This window comes from Drosophila santomea, chromosome 3R (assembly GCF_016746245.2).
Source record: "Drosophila santomea strain STO CAGO 1482 chromosome 3R, Prin_Dsan_1.1, whole genome shotgun sequence".
NCBI classification, from domain to species: Eukaryota; Metazoa; Arthropoda; class Insecta; order Diptera; family Drosophilidae; genus Drosophila; species Drosophila santomea.
Window position 1 is genome coordinate 22,072,201 of NC_053019.2, and position 12,157 is coordinate 22,084,357.

General features: G+C 44.4%; 5 protein-coding genes across 5 annotated transcripts in view; 3 read left to right on the forward strand and 2 right to left on the reverse strand.

The window, feature by feature from the left end:
* Positions 1-1,383: 1,383 nt before the first annotated feature.
* On the forward strand, positions 1,384-2,595 carry LOC120454268. Its single transcript, XM_039639423.1, has 3 exons — positions 1,384-1,432; positions 1,526-1,921; positions 1,985-2,595. The coding sequence occupies exons 1-3, from the start codon at positions 1,384-1,386 to the stop codon at positions 2,593-2,595; spliced, it is 1,056 nt and encodes a 351-aa protein (XP_039495357.1).
* Positions 2,596-3,159: 564 nt separating this feature from the next.
* LOC120454271 lies at positions 3,160-5,219 on the forward strand. The gene is given in 4 exon segments (XM_039639435.2): positions 3,160-3,185; positions 4,129-4,421; positions 4,486-4,781; positions 4,783-5,219. Coding segments are annotated over 4 exon segments (957 nt in total). The 3' UTR covers positions 5,125-5,219.
* On the reverse strand, positions 5,120-7,401 carry LOC120453974. Its single transcript, XM_039638926.1, has 3 exons — positions 6,920-7,401; positions 6,564-6,858; positions 5,120-6,508 (listed from the first exon to the last, which is right to left on the reverse strand). Exons 1-3 carry the CDS (start codon positions 7,381-7,383, stop codon positions 5,258-5,260), a joined length of 2,010 nt encoding a protein of 669 aa, XP_039494860.1. The 5' UTR covers positions 7,384-7,401; the 3' UTR covers positions 5,120-5,257.
* Positions 7,402-7,823: 422 nt separating this feature from the next.
* LOC120454272 lies at positions 7,824-8,418 on the reverse strand. The gene is made up of 2 exons (XM_039639436.1): positions 8,041-8,418; positions 7,824-7,997 (listed from the first exon to the last, which is right to left on the reverse strand). The coding sequence occupies exons 1-2, from the start codon at positions 8,416-8,418 to the stop codon at positions 7,824-7,826; spliced, it is 552 nt and encodes a 183-aa protein (XP_039495370.1).
* A 573-nt stretch (positions 8,419-8,991) lies between these two features.
* Positions 8,992-12,157, forward strand: part of LOC120453621 (ankyrin repeat domain-containing protein 50) — a 37,032-nt gene continuing 33,866 nt past the window's right edge. Inside the window, exon 1 of the mRNA XM_039638403.1 lies at positions 8,992-9,757. The gene's annotated coding sequence lies outside the window, so the exon portion shown is untranslated. The remainder of the gene's footprint in view (positions 9,758-12,157) is intronic.

The following is a 12,157-nucleotide window of genomic DNA, read 5'->3' on the forward strand; positions in this document are numbered from 1 at the left end:
CAATAAAGGCCATGGCAATTGCTTGGCCGGGGGTTGCGCCTAAAAGTAGACATTAAATAAATTATTCAGCAGGGCATGGGCTGTTTGTTTGTCTGTGCTGTGTGTGTTGCTTTTAAATACGCACGCCTGCGAAATTGTTTTGTGCGTGTGCTGCTGGAATGGAGCTGATGGATATCCTGGGTGTATAATGGGAAAAGGAACAGGGGACACTGGGAGCTCATAAAAGTGCAGAATAAATTTAGCAACCCGGACATGCGTTCAACTGGGCTCTCATAAAACCTAACAGTTGTAATTGTGCTGTAAACACGCAACTCAATGGCGTTGTGAATGGGCCGAGCACTTGCACCACCCCACCACATTCAGAGCACCCACATCCTGACCATTTCTATGCATCCATCCTGCACTGCGGCACAATTTAATTTATGCCCCGTTTTGTGGCCGGCTTGTTGATTTTGCTGCCTCTTGCCACTTGCCTCTTGCCCCTTTTACTTTTATTTCTATTTTTATTGACCATTACAATTCTAGAGGCAGAGCTCCAGTCTCACACCAACCACACGATTTGAGTCACAAATTTTATATGGCATAATTCGGTTCGCCGCTGTGAGCATGCATTAAAAGTGCCCAAATAGCGCCAAATTGCTCGTAAGCAGCGGAAATTGCGTTACGCCCACTTCAAATCCAGGCGAACGGAAATCAGACAAAAAGCATAGCATACTTTAGCCAGCATTAACCATTTCGCAACATGGCCATTAAAACACATAGCCACTTAGCCAACACTCAAACATTTGGGCACAGCAAGCATTTCAATGACCAGACAACAACTGACAGACGAATAAAACAAGGCCATTATGCAGCCCATGTCTGGCATGAATTTTGTAAAAGTTGAACGTAGCTTTTAGCCACAAAAATCTATGAAAATCACTGGTTAACTAACCACAACACCTTTTACCCGGAATAGTGCCATCAAATTTCCAATAAAACACCCATCCATATGCACCACTAATGGCCAACTATGCTTAGCCATGCGTGCACTGTATATATTTCCTTCTAAGCCAGCTCTTGTTACTGAAATAAATTTCATGTGTAGAAAGGAAAAATATGCACCAATTACTACGCATTTTCCAAGTGGAAAATGTGCCTGAGCTGCACTCAGCCGCCCAGAATAGTAAAAAGTAATAAAATCGCTTTTTCATGCATTTAAGCCAGTATACAGTAGACAGAAGACAGAGAGGAAATACATGTATGTCTATGGCCAAAAATAGTCTGTTGTCTGAAGGCGAGCACGTGCGCACAAGCCTGGCCAGAACAAAGGGGCCAGGCCAAAAAAGCCGGCCTAAACGGTATATAAGCACCGGTGGCTCAACTTATTGATCAACAAGCAACATGGAAGCGCCACAACTGCTGCTAGTCGTAGCCATTGGGCTGGGATCGGGTAAGGACACATAAATATTACTCACTTATATCCTGCCGGTTCTATATGGTATATGCAATAAGGAATCCTTCTACAATGCCTTTGCCATTCCAGTGCTGCTGTCCCAGGCGGACTGCCCGCTCTCCAGGGCAATGATCGAGGGCACCAACAGGATCTTCACGAACCGCAATGCCGCTGGACAGTACGAACTGAAGCGCCTGCAGAGGGTCCGCACCAACGAGGTGCTCCACATGATCTGCCAGCCCAACGACATCGTCCAGACGACCTGCCAGCGGACGCACAACAACTTCAGCAGGCCATTCCCAATGCGCTGCCAGAGACCACTGGCTGCCACGGCCATGGCTGTTACGGATACCTCCTGTCCAGCCACCATGTACTCCGTGGGCTATACCATCGACAATCGGCGTTTGGAGCTCTATCGCGCCTGCTACGATCGCAATGGAGTGCGGGCCAGGTTCACTACCCACTCCGTGTACCACAAGACCTTCTGTAAGCTAACTCTTTCTGGTTCTTAGCATAGAATGCAATGGTTGTATTTGCTTCACGTTACAGTCCCTCAACGTCCTTGCGCGGATTTCTCCAGGGATGGTGTGCTCAGCGAGGCCGATACCCAAAGTTTCCTGCCTCGCAACATTTTCCGTGCATTCCGCACCATCTTCGGCAATAACCAGAGGTATATTCCCAATGATAGAGACGTGGTCATCAATCGTGGACATCTGACGCCATCGGGTGACTATCTCTATGGCGACCAGATGTGCGCCACCTTCAAGTATGTGAATGTGGCGCCCATGTTCAAGAGCATCAACGATCGGAATTGGGAGACCATCGAGAGGTGGATTCGCACTCGCATAAGTGCCGGCGGATCGCTGAGAATCAAGACCGGGACCAATGGTGATCTGTTCCTTGCCGACAATCGGAATCGCCAGCGTCGCATTATCCTGGGCGCCGGCACCAAGAACATAATGCCCCTGTGGCTGTACAAGGTGGTGCGCACCTCCTCGAATGCGCCGCACAGTGTGTTCATCACACTGAACAACATCTTTGCCAGAACTAGACCTCCGGCTCCAGCCTTCTGCACCAGCATCACCTGCCCCATGACCCTGGAGAGTGTGGCAGCCGCTGGCTGGACATACTGCTGCAATGCCACCACTTTTGCACTTTAATTCAATAAATATATTTCATTCGATGCATTCCAGTCACTGTTTGTCACTCAAGAAAGAACCTTGCTTTCAATTTGGAAATTACCAGAAGCTCAACGTTCTGCCACTGAGTCACGTAAGCTCAGGCCCCATCACATGATAAAATCCTGCTTAATGATTGCGCCCGACGAACGGTTTCAAGTGCGGAATCATATTTTATTATTCTCTGCTGCACCTTAGATTCAATTTTAGATAGGTTTTTATGAGTGCTGCTGACAAAATGCAAGCCACATAAAGTTCATTGGATGCAGCTGGATGGCGGGCAGGGAATGGGAAGGACGACTCCTTTGTTATTAAACGTGCGCTTGTGCAGGTAAACAACCCACGCGATGATAAGCGCAGATAAGACCGACTGAAAGGAGCTCGCAGAAAGAGGTGAGCTCGAATGGGGATGGTGCTCCACCCTGCCAGCCGCCCTTTGAACCTAGGAAAGCCCACGGCAAGGTAACCCCGCAGCTTATCACTGATGACCTGCGAGGCGCCTTGATGAATGTCTGGACTTTTGATCAGCTCTAATCTCCTGTGAAGATGATCGAACTAAAGTATCTGTGTCTGTGAGTAAATTTACTAGATGCCATCAATGAACAAGATTACTTTCAGTTCTAGGAACTGGCAGCGCTAATTACGTTTGCAATTTACTTTGCCACTTGAGAACTTGCTGTTCCATCGTTGCGCAATGCATTTTATGAGGTTGCGAGGTCAGTGATTTCGATCTCATTTCCCTCATAGTGAGGGTTTTGGGTTCTTCGAGTGTATTTACAACTCAAATGATAGCCACTTACCGGTATAACAATAACCATGTCCCCATTCCCCAGTGGAAATACAAGATAATCGTTGTTGGTCACAACTTGATTGGTGTTTGCTGATTGACTTGTATGATTTCTTATTAATAGCAATTAATGCATTGATTGATGTAATTGATTGATGTAATCTTAATTGATTAGACAATTAAGATTACATCAATCACAACCAAACAAGTAGTATAACACCAACCGCTTATCAAAAAAGTTGAACTCTATGAAAATTACTGATAAGAAAAAACTAAAATTCGAAACAGACTGAAATTGGAATACTCTGCCTTAACTTTTGGGAAAGTTAAAAGATGTGCTAAAGCTCATTTTACCGAGTAACCAGCTTAAAAGAAACTGGATTGCGAATCAATAAAAATGCATAATATTAAATACAACAATTCAAATCCGAATCAACAAAGGGATCTTTATTTAATAAGCTTTAATGAGTGGGTATAAAAACAGTCCTCAGTTTTGGAACGAAGCTTGAACTGTTAAAATGCGCGATCCTAATTTTCTTCGGGTGATTATAAGTCTCATTTTCCGTGAGTAATCCAAGTGGTTTGGGATCAAAACTTTGGACTTCATAATTTAAATTTTAGTTTTTGGAAATGCTACTAGGGCTATGTGTTACATTGATATGAACGTATTGACGTCCAACTACGTAGTCTTCAGCACAAACACTGTTTTTTTTTTATATCCTAACCAGCGATATTGTGGCCACCAGGAGTGTAATTTATTTGGTCTGCGATGATGCAACACCGCCTATTCAGTTGGTTTGTCAGTCGAATGGTAGATTCAATGGGCCATTTCCCAGAGCCGGCTGCAGAAACCCTTTAAAGCCCCTTGTTGAACAAGTAGCAGATACCTCATGTCCTAAAACCATGTACCGCGTGGGTTACAGGATACAGGATTGGTTTATGGAGCTCTATCGAAGTTGTTACGATAGCGTAAGTTACGCAGCGCAGTTCGCCGTCAACAAGGTTTACCCCAGCAGACAATGTATGTAAAATGATAACATTCAATTTTAAAAATTCAAAATCTGTTTTCATAATCTATCTTCAAGCCGCTCAGCGTCAGCCTAAAACGTTTACGTCCGATGGAGCGATGACCACAAGAGCCGCTGCTGCCTACAAAGTTTCCAGAATCCATGAACGATTTGATCAAGTTCTTGGTCAGAGGCAAAAATATGTGGTAACATTAATCAATCCATTCCATCATGGTCACCTCGCACCGAGCGGCGATTATTCGTTTGATCAGCTCCAGAAGGCGACTAACAAGTTGAGAAACGTTGCTCCCCAGTATTCCAACATTAACAACGGCAACTGGAAGAGGATCGAATTCTGGGTGAAAAAAACTTCTGGCTAGGCATGGATTCGATGTCCTACAGGTCGTCACCGGGGCACTGGGAGTGCACAGCTTGACAAGTGACGCTGGTGTCATGACCCCCATGTACTTGTTGAACGGCGACAAGATCCCCATTCCAGAGTGGATGTACAAAATCGTTAGCCATTCCTCCGGCCAAAAGTGGGTTTTACTAACCTACAACGACGGATGGACTACTGATAGACCGGACCCTGGAGCCATATGCCAGGAAATCCCATGTGACTCTGATCTGAAACTCAGTGGTGCGGGATTTACGTTCTGCTGCCAGCCCGATAGGTTTATTAACAAAAACGTTCCACATTTAAAGGGTGTTTTCTAAAGAGATCTTTGAAATACGGTCAATGATATAATCATACAAGTAAAGGAAACAATAAAAAGCTTAAAGTAATTGTAATATCTTTCCCAATCATTGTGTGGAAAACATAATGTGAAACACGTAGTGAACAACTATTCTAATCATCTTTGATATCACACTTGCAAATGCAATACATCTTATCAGTTTTATCTGTCACACATGTCGAATCATTTTCGTAGCTGTCGAGCCGACTGATAGTGGGCACCACCACCTCCACGGTTTCCGTTAAATTGTTAAAGAGTACGGTAGCCCGGAAGTCGGCGGTGTTCTGCTTCACCTTGAACATGGTGCGATAAGTGGCCACCTCCGTAGGTGGCACCTCGTCGTGGAAGTTCTGGTCCAGCTCCACTTTCATCTCTGTCTCGTAAATATAGCTGAGCTTCAGTTCCGAGCATATATCGGTCAGATTCCTTTCGGCCAGATACTCGTTGATTCGACCTATCACCTTGGGGGCAATGCGATTGGCCCAATTGTAAGACAGCCTTTTGTAAGGCACGCAGGTGCAGAAGTGCTCTGGTATGCCGGCATCCTCACACGACCTCGTCTCATCGACGGGATAAAACAGAGACTGGCACTTGGGACAGTCGGCCGCTTTGGGCAAAGGACCATCTGGAGTGCCGCCCAGTTCGATGATGTGCTTCAGGGTGTTGTGCAGATCATAATTGGAGGTGAGCCGATTCTGATTTAGCGCAAGGGCCGTGGCGTATTCCGGATACTGAGCCCGGAACCAAGGCGGCAGATAGATAAACATCGTGGGTAGACGCGATTCCAGGAATCCACTGGGCAAGGACATGATTCTGCCATAGCGTGACCCATGATCCGAGAGGAACACCATAATACTCTGATCGAACACACCATCTGCCTCGAAGTCCAGCAGGTATTGAAGCACATAGTCCTCCATTTTCGAGGGCTGCTGAAAGCTGTCGTGGCTGAAGCTGTTCGACCAAAACAAACCCCAAATGGGTTGCTCATACACGAAACGATTGGCGAAATCTTTGGCCATGTCGTAGGCATAGCTGCTCGTGATCCGCCGGCCGATGCAGTACCTCAGTGAGCAGTCACTGCATTTCCACACGTTCAGGCCCGATTCAACGGCCTTCTGAAGGGGCCTGAGGTAGAAGTCGGTGGGCTGCTCCAGGAAGCCTGGTTTTATATAGTTGAACGTACTCATCTGACTCTCATCCTCAGCGTAGGCGGTGAGGTAGCTGGCATTCCGAAGGTAGTGCCATATAAAAGGTGTCCTATCCAGGCACCCATCCTCGTGCCAGTTGCACACCTTCTGCAGGGCCGACTCAGGATTGTAGCCTGCCAAAATGGCTAGCAGGTTGGGGAAGGTGTTGTCGCCAATCTACACATTATATAATATTCAGTCTTTGGTTATTAATCCTGTTCCTTATACCCACTTTGTTGTATCCCTGCAGCTCGAACCAACCGTCCCTCGTTAGGTACTTATACACCTTTGGCATTGTTCTACGCAAATTGATCCGCGACAGGCTGTCTATGCCGAACATCAGGACACTTGGCTTCCTTTTGGCCGGATGCAGTGAGAGTCCTTTGGGGGGTGGCCTGTATTGGATGAGGCTATACGCATCGCTCTGCAAAACATCGGACTCATTGCCAAGACGATGGCAGGCCAGGATTAGGGCATGCACATGAAGCGGCACCTCGTAATTCTGAGTAAAGTACTTGCGCTCCACCCTGTCGCGTGTTTGGTGATAAAGAAGTTAGTTCCAAGAAATAAATCAGTCGATTACATTACTTATCGTAGCTGTCGTACTCCCGGTCCCGCGTTATCTCTTGGTAATAGCAATTGTACTCCTCCTCATTGGACTTAAGTATGATGGAGGCTAGCGACTCATTGATGAATAGCAAATATCGCTGTCGATTGATGTCATAAATCGGGGTAACCAGGGCCGTTTCGTTGGAGCAGGTCTCGAAGTGCTCGCGATGAAAAACGGCCATGGCATCTGCGTCAAAGGGATTCACATACGGGATCTTGCACTTGGCGGACTCCACAAAATAAGCGGGCACTTTTGGCTCTTCTTCAGTAGGAAGAGCATCTGCTACTGAGTTAACTGATTGTGTCTCTTCCGAAACTGTGAGCACTTCCGCTACTTTCATATGTTTTACTTTGGCCCTTTGGGTTGTAAGACAGAGCATTACGATTATTGCAATTAGGCAGAAGCATAGCCACTTCAGAATCGGATGCAATAATGTTATCATGGCTGTTTAGCCCGCGAAGTTCACACACAAACTGTTTAGCCCGGCCAGAGTGTCTTATCATTTACAGAGAAGCACGAGTAGCAGGGTATCTATCCTTCTTATCACCAACCGGATGCTATCTTACAAAATGAAAGTTTTACATTTGCCGAAACACATAATTGAAAAGCTCTCAAAAATTGCTGAAACTGCACTGTAGTTAACGGTGTTTTTTTTAATTTTTTTTTTTTTCGATAAAACATGTCTGTTAACTTAAAATTAAAATGCTGATTGATATCATACAATATGTGATACCTAAAAATTAATTTAAATTCCAACAGTTTTAACGGTCGAAATAAAACGGGTTAAGTCATTGCTAAAATAGAATTTTACACCTAGTAAGTACAAAAAATATGGATGGTGTCATTGCTAAAAAAGAAATGTTACGTGTTTTAATACAAAATCTACGATTTGTCACCGGTAACATCCATATACGAAAAAATAGTTGCTCTCCAAGCATCGTTGGCCATAATTTTTATAGCAAACATGTAGTTACCCGTGGGAACCGGAAAAAGGGAGAACATCTTCTCATTCAAAACGAAATTTTTCAGTATAATGTCGTGCTGTTGGGTAAAGAACTATTGGAAAACCATTAAATGCGATATTTCGAAGCGAACTCACGTTGATCGGACACGAGTGATTAGCATTGGAGTAGGGCCTTATTTCCCTATAAAAGTAGAAGAATATATTTGACGGATTCGGGTGCTTTAAAATGTGACAGAAATTCACGGTGGTATTAAATAGATATGGATGGTAGCCGGATAATTTTTTCCACACACTGAAATTAACTTGCACCGTCTTCACGGGCAGCACTTTTAATTTCAAATAAACGTTAGCTCCGATAATGCCTCGACCCAGGACTTTCAATCGACACTCTTTTACTTCAACAAAGGATTCATCCTGAACTTCGCACTTCATGTTTGTGTGGCGAGTTGTGATCAGTCCGTGTACCAGAGCACCGAAAACGCACATCCAAGCAACCATAAGTGGGATGTTCATATCGTTGAAGTTCACAATGTACTAATTGCAAAAACCGCTGTCGTCGGATGCCTAAATATTTAAACCTATCATCAAAAAGCAATTAGTATTACTAGCTTAAACACAAGCTTTAAAAATCGGGCGGTTAAACGGTGCTTACTTTTGCATTTCGTTTTAATTTACCAAATTATTGGGAGATTATCTGGATGATTAGCCTTTTAAGAATCTTTAAAAATAATAATTTATATGATTCAAAATAAACTTTTCACTTTTTGCAACTCCTAAGTTGATAACGGTATTTCAAAAAACCGATTCAAACCATCTTAGCCGTGTTTCACTTCGTTTAGCGCAGTTCGCCACCCTAAATATAAAGCACTGCTTGCACAGGAGACTATTAATAAAATTATATAGAATTATTTCATTCTTGTCTAGTCCTTCTCTTTTGCATATATTAAGCATTTTGAAGCCTAGATTAAAATTTATGGCTTAAAGCGTAGTGATAAAGTGTAATCGGTTATCGATAGCGAACGCATTTTTGAGATCGGCAGAACTGCAGGATTTTTTAGTACATTCAGTTGCGCATTTGGGGGATTTTCATTATAACAGCAGCAAACACCCTGCGCGTTTCGATTCGATTGGTTCTTCAAATGGTAAAATGCGGCTGGGCCGTCGAAAAAATTGAGAAAAATAAATCGCGTCGAGTGTCGGACGCGAACGAAACCGCCGTGAAAATACCGAATTAAATGTGAGTGTGTGTTCGAAACATTCGCCCGAAAAGGATCTGCAATCGAAACGGAAAGGAAAACGCAGCGCAAGACATCCTTGCCCACGCAGGATAGCTGTGTGAAGCAAACGCGGCGATAGGCTATAAAGGAGGGGGGAGCACAAACAGGATAAGCAGCAGCACCAGCAGAAGAAGAAGCAGAAGGCAAAACAAGAGAGGAAATGCAACAAAAGCGAGATACAAGTGCATTCAGCTGGGGCAAATGTGAAATGTGAACGATGTTGCAACGTCGCGCTGCTTGCATCGCCAAGTAAAAGCATAATCAGAAGCAGAGGCAGAAGCAGAAGAAAAGCAAAACCAAAGCAAAGCAAAGCCAGAACAAACAAAATACACAAAGTGAGAGAGAGGCGAGAAAGAGAGAGGGAGTGTTTGGTGTATCTGTGTGCAGTGCGTTCGCGTGTGCGTTTCTGTGTGTGTGTGTGTGTTCGTGTTACTTTGCTCACAACAAATTATCGTTTAATTTGCTTCGATTTTGCAACAACAACAAGCAGTGCGAAAGGGGATGTCCTTTCCACCACCGCCACCAGCACTTTCACCACCCCCTGCTCCCTAAGGTCATAGGTCACCAGCCAGGAGGTGAGTAAATCAAGTCGTTTGAATTCTTCACCCAAAACTTGCACCTAAAGATAACAAACTGAAGAGTTGACCTCGCTGCAAGTCGCGTAGGAAACGAATGCCAAATTTAACCAAAATAATAAAACACGTTTGCCAACGCCAGCAGCAGCAGCGACAACAACAACAAGAACCCATGTCCAATTAAAGTTGCAGTAGGGAAAAAAAAGAAATGAAAAAAAACCGGCATGCCGGCTGCTGCAATTCAGAGCTGCTCAAAGTTAAACGAGCCAAGTAACAGCAGAAACAACAAAAACCACGCACCAGCCACAGTGGAACCTCTCAGAGAAGGGCACACTAGTAGTCATTATAATACTTTAGCTTGTATCCGAAAGATACACCTTTTCATTCAAAGACACATTCTTTGATTTAAAAACCATCATGGGGGGTAAAGGAAACTTGGGAAACAAAATGTATATTGAAATCAGTAATGAAGTAATTCATATCCGAAAACTATCTTTCAGTTCTTAGATGGTTAAATCAAATTAATCTCTAAAAACAGCTCGGGTTACAGAGGTACCACTGTACAAAGGGCACACAAATCGCGTGAGTGTTGGTGCCCCTTTGTGGGTGTGAGTGTGTTTTGGTTAGCAATACTACACCAACTCGCGGCGCACTTTAAATATTTTACCCAACTACACAGAGAATTGTGCTTAGGCTGCGGTTTTTTCTGCGCCGCCAACTTTTTGAAATGAAAATAATCATAATCAAGGGCTGGGCGCAGAAGTGGGAGGCTTTCAACAATGCCACACCCACTCGAATCCCCCAGCACTCGAGTCCCCCACCTACCACCACTAACTTGTTTTATTTTTTCGCTGGAAAGCCAGAATGTATGAATGAGTTAATCAGAGAGCAGAGGCAAAGCGCCAAAAGGCAACAGTCAGCAGACGCATCGTCTGCCCAGCTCACTGGTTGCCATTGCCATCGCCATCATCAACAAACAACCAAACAACACACAAAACGCAAAAAACAATTGCACTAAAGTTTCACTAGAATCTGCAATGAATCAGAAGGGAAAACCAGAGAAAGGGGCAAGCAGAAAGTGCTGGCCGTAAACTTAATACCCTTTTTAGTTCAATGTTATATAAATTATTATAGTATCCTAGAGATGACATAACAAACAAATTGTACAGAGAACTGAGAGATATCCAAGTTAATTGAAATGTGTAAGGAATGGGAAGTAACAAATTAGAAACAGGTAGTACTATTATAGCATTTAGCCAGCCCATGACCAGAGAGTTAACTATTGAGTCAAGCCAGTGCGTTCCAGCCAAGTGACCCATTTGATTCGGAGTGTATCAAATGCCATGACAAAGATCCCGACGATGAGTCTGCTATAAATTGCGATGGCATTCTGCGCTTAACGGGTTTTTTGTTTGTTACATTTTTCGACATTTGCGCCATTGACGTAATTGTCAGACCCGGCCCAGACACACTACTCAACTGAACCGTCAGCAGTCAGTCTGACACCGCCACTCCAGAGATCCCCAACTGCAGTATAACCATTCGCAGAGTTCCCAGCTCCATGGCCATTTGAATACCCATTTCCATCTCCATCTCCATTGCCATTTCCATTTGGAAGCGTCGCTCCCGTCTGCGCCTTTTTCAAGCTCAAGAGCAACGTCGGCTTTGCCTTGGTCTTTTCATGAATTTGCATTTGCGGCGGCCCGGGAAAATACTCGTATTTTCAGCGGGTATTTTTCATAATTTTCTGCTCGCGCTCTCCGATTTTTCCAGCACATTTTTTTCCTTTTGACTCGCCCGGTCCGCCGCACGGTTCGTTGCACTTTTGTCAAGCATTTGGCAAAAGTTTTCGGCTGAATTTTTGGGTTATTGTCGGAATTGCACAGAAGTAATGAATGGTCTGATAAATACTGGAATACTGGATGCCTAGTAAACCCAGCAGACCAAACAGCGCACCAAACCACCGCTGACTGCCAATTTGGGCGGACCACAAGCAATTAAAATTTAATTTGCCCAAAACCTCCAGATATATGTATGTATATGTATGTATGTAGCAGCAAGCACATAAACCGCAGTATTAAAATTTAACAACGCAGCAGGTCCTGCGGCCAAATTGCCTACTGACTGGGGCCACTTTAGAGCCCAACATTTTGGATCCCAGATCCCCGTTCTCAGTCCCAGTTCCCAGCACAAATTAATTGAATTGAGACACATTTGCGAGTGGCCGCAGAAAAGAGAAATTATTTCGGTAACGATTCCTGTGGGCGGCTGGCACATCAAATACATTTATAATTTTATTAGGAGACTTTTTCCCATTTGGCAGAATGACGGGGAAATGGAAGGTCCTTGGCAGTTAATGTTCCGAACTCACGCAGTCCATGACAAGCGCAGGGGATGCAC

Excerpts from the sequence above, each read along its gene's own strand:
- LOC120454272 (XM_039639436.1), bottom strand. The coding sequence starts at position 8,418 with ATGAACATCCCACTTATGGTTGCTTGGATGTGCGTTTTCGGTGCTCTG. Across the intron at positions 7,998-8,040 it reads ATCACTCGTGTCCGATCAAC|TTCTTTACCCAACAGCACGA; the intron begins GTGAGTTCGCTT and ends GTTTTCCAATAG.
- LOC120453974 (XM_039638926.1), bottom strand. The coding sequence starts at position 7,383 with ATGATAACATTATTGCATCCGATTCTGAAGTGGCTATGCTTCTGCCTA. Across the intron at positions 6,859-6,919 it reads GAGTACGACAGCTACGATAA|GGTGGAGCGCAAGTACTTTA; the intron begins GTAATGTAATCG and ends AACACGCGACAG. Across the intron at positions 6,509-6,563 it reads AGCTGCAGGGATACAACAAA|ATTGGCGACAACACCTTCCC; the intron begins GTGGGTATAAGG and ends TATAATGTGTAG.
- LOC120454268 (XM_039639423.1), top strand. The coding sequence starts at position 1,384 with ATGGAAGCGCCACAACTGCTGCTAGTCGTAGCCATTGGGCTGGGATCG. Across the intron at positions 1,433-1,525 it reads AGCCATTGGGCTGGGATCGG|TGCTGCTGTCCCAGGCGGAC; the intron begins GTAAGGACACAT and ends TTGCCATTCCAG. Across the intron at positions 1,922-1,984 it reads CGTGTACCACAAGACCTTCT|TCCCTCAACGTCCTTGCGCG; the intron begins GTAAGCTAACTC and ends TTCACGTTACAG.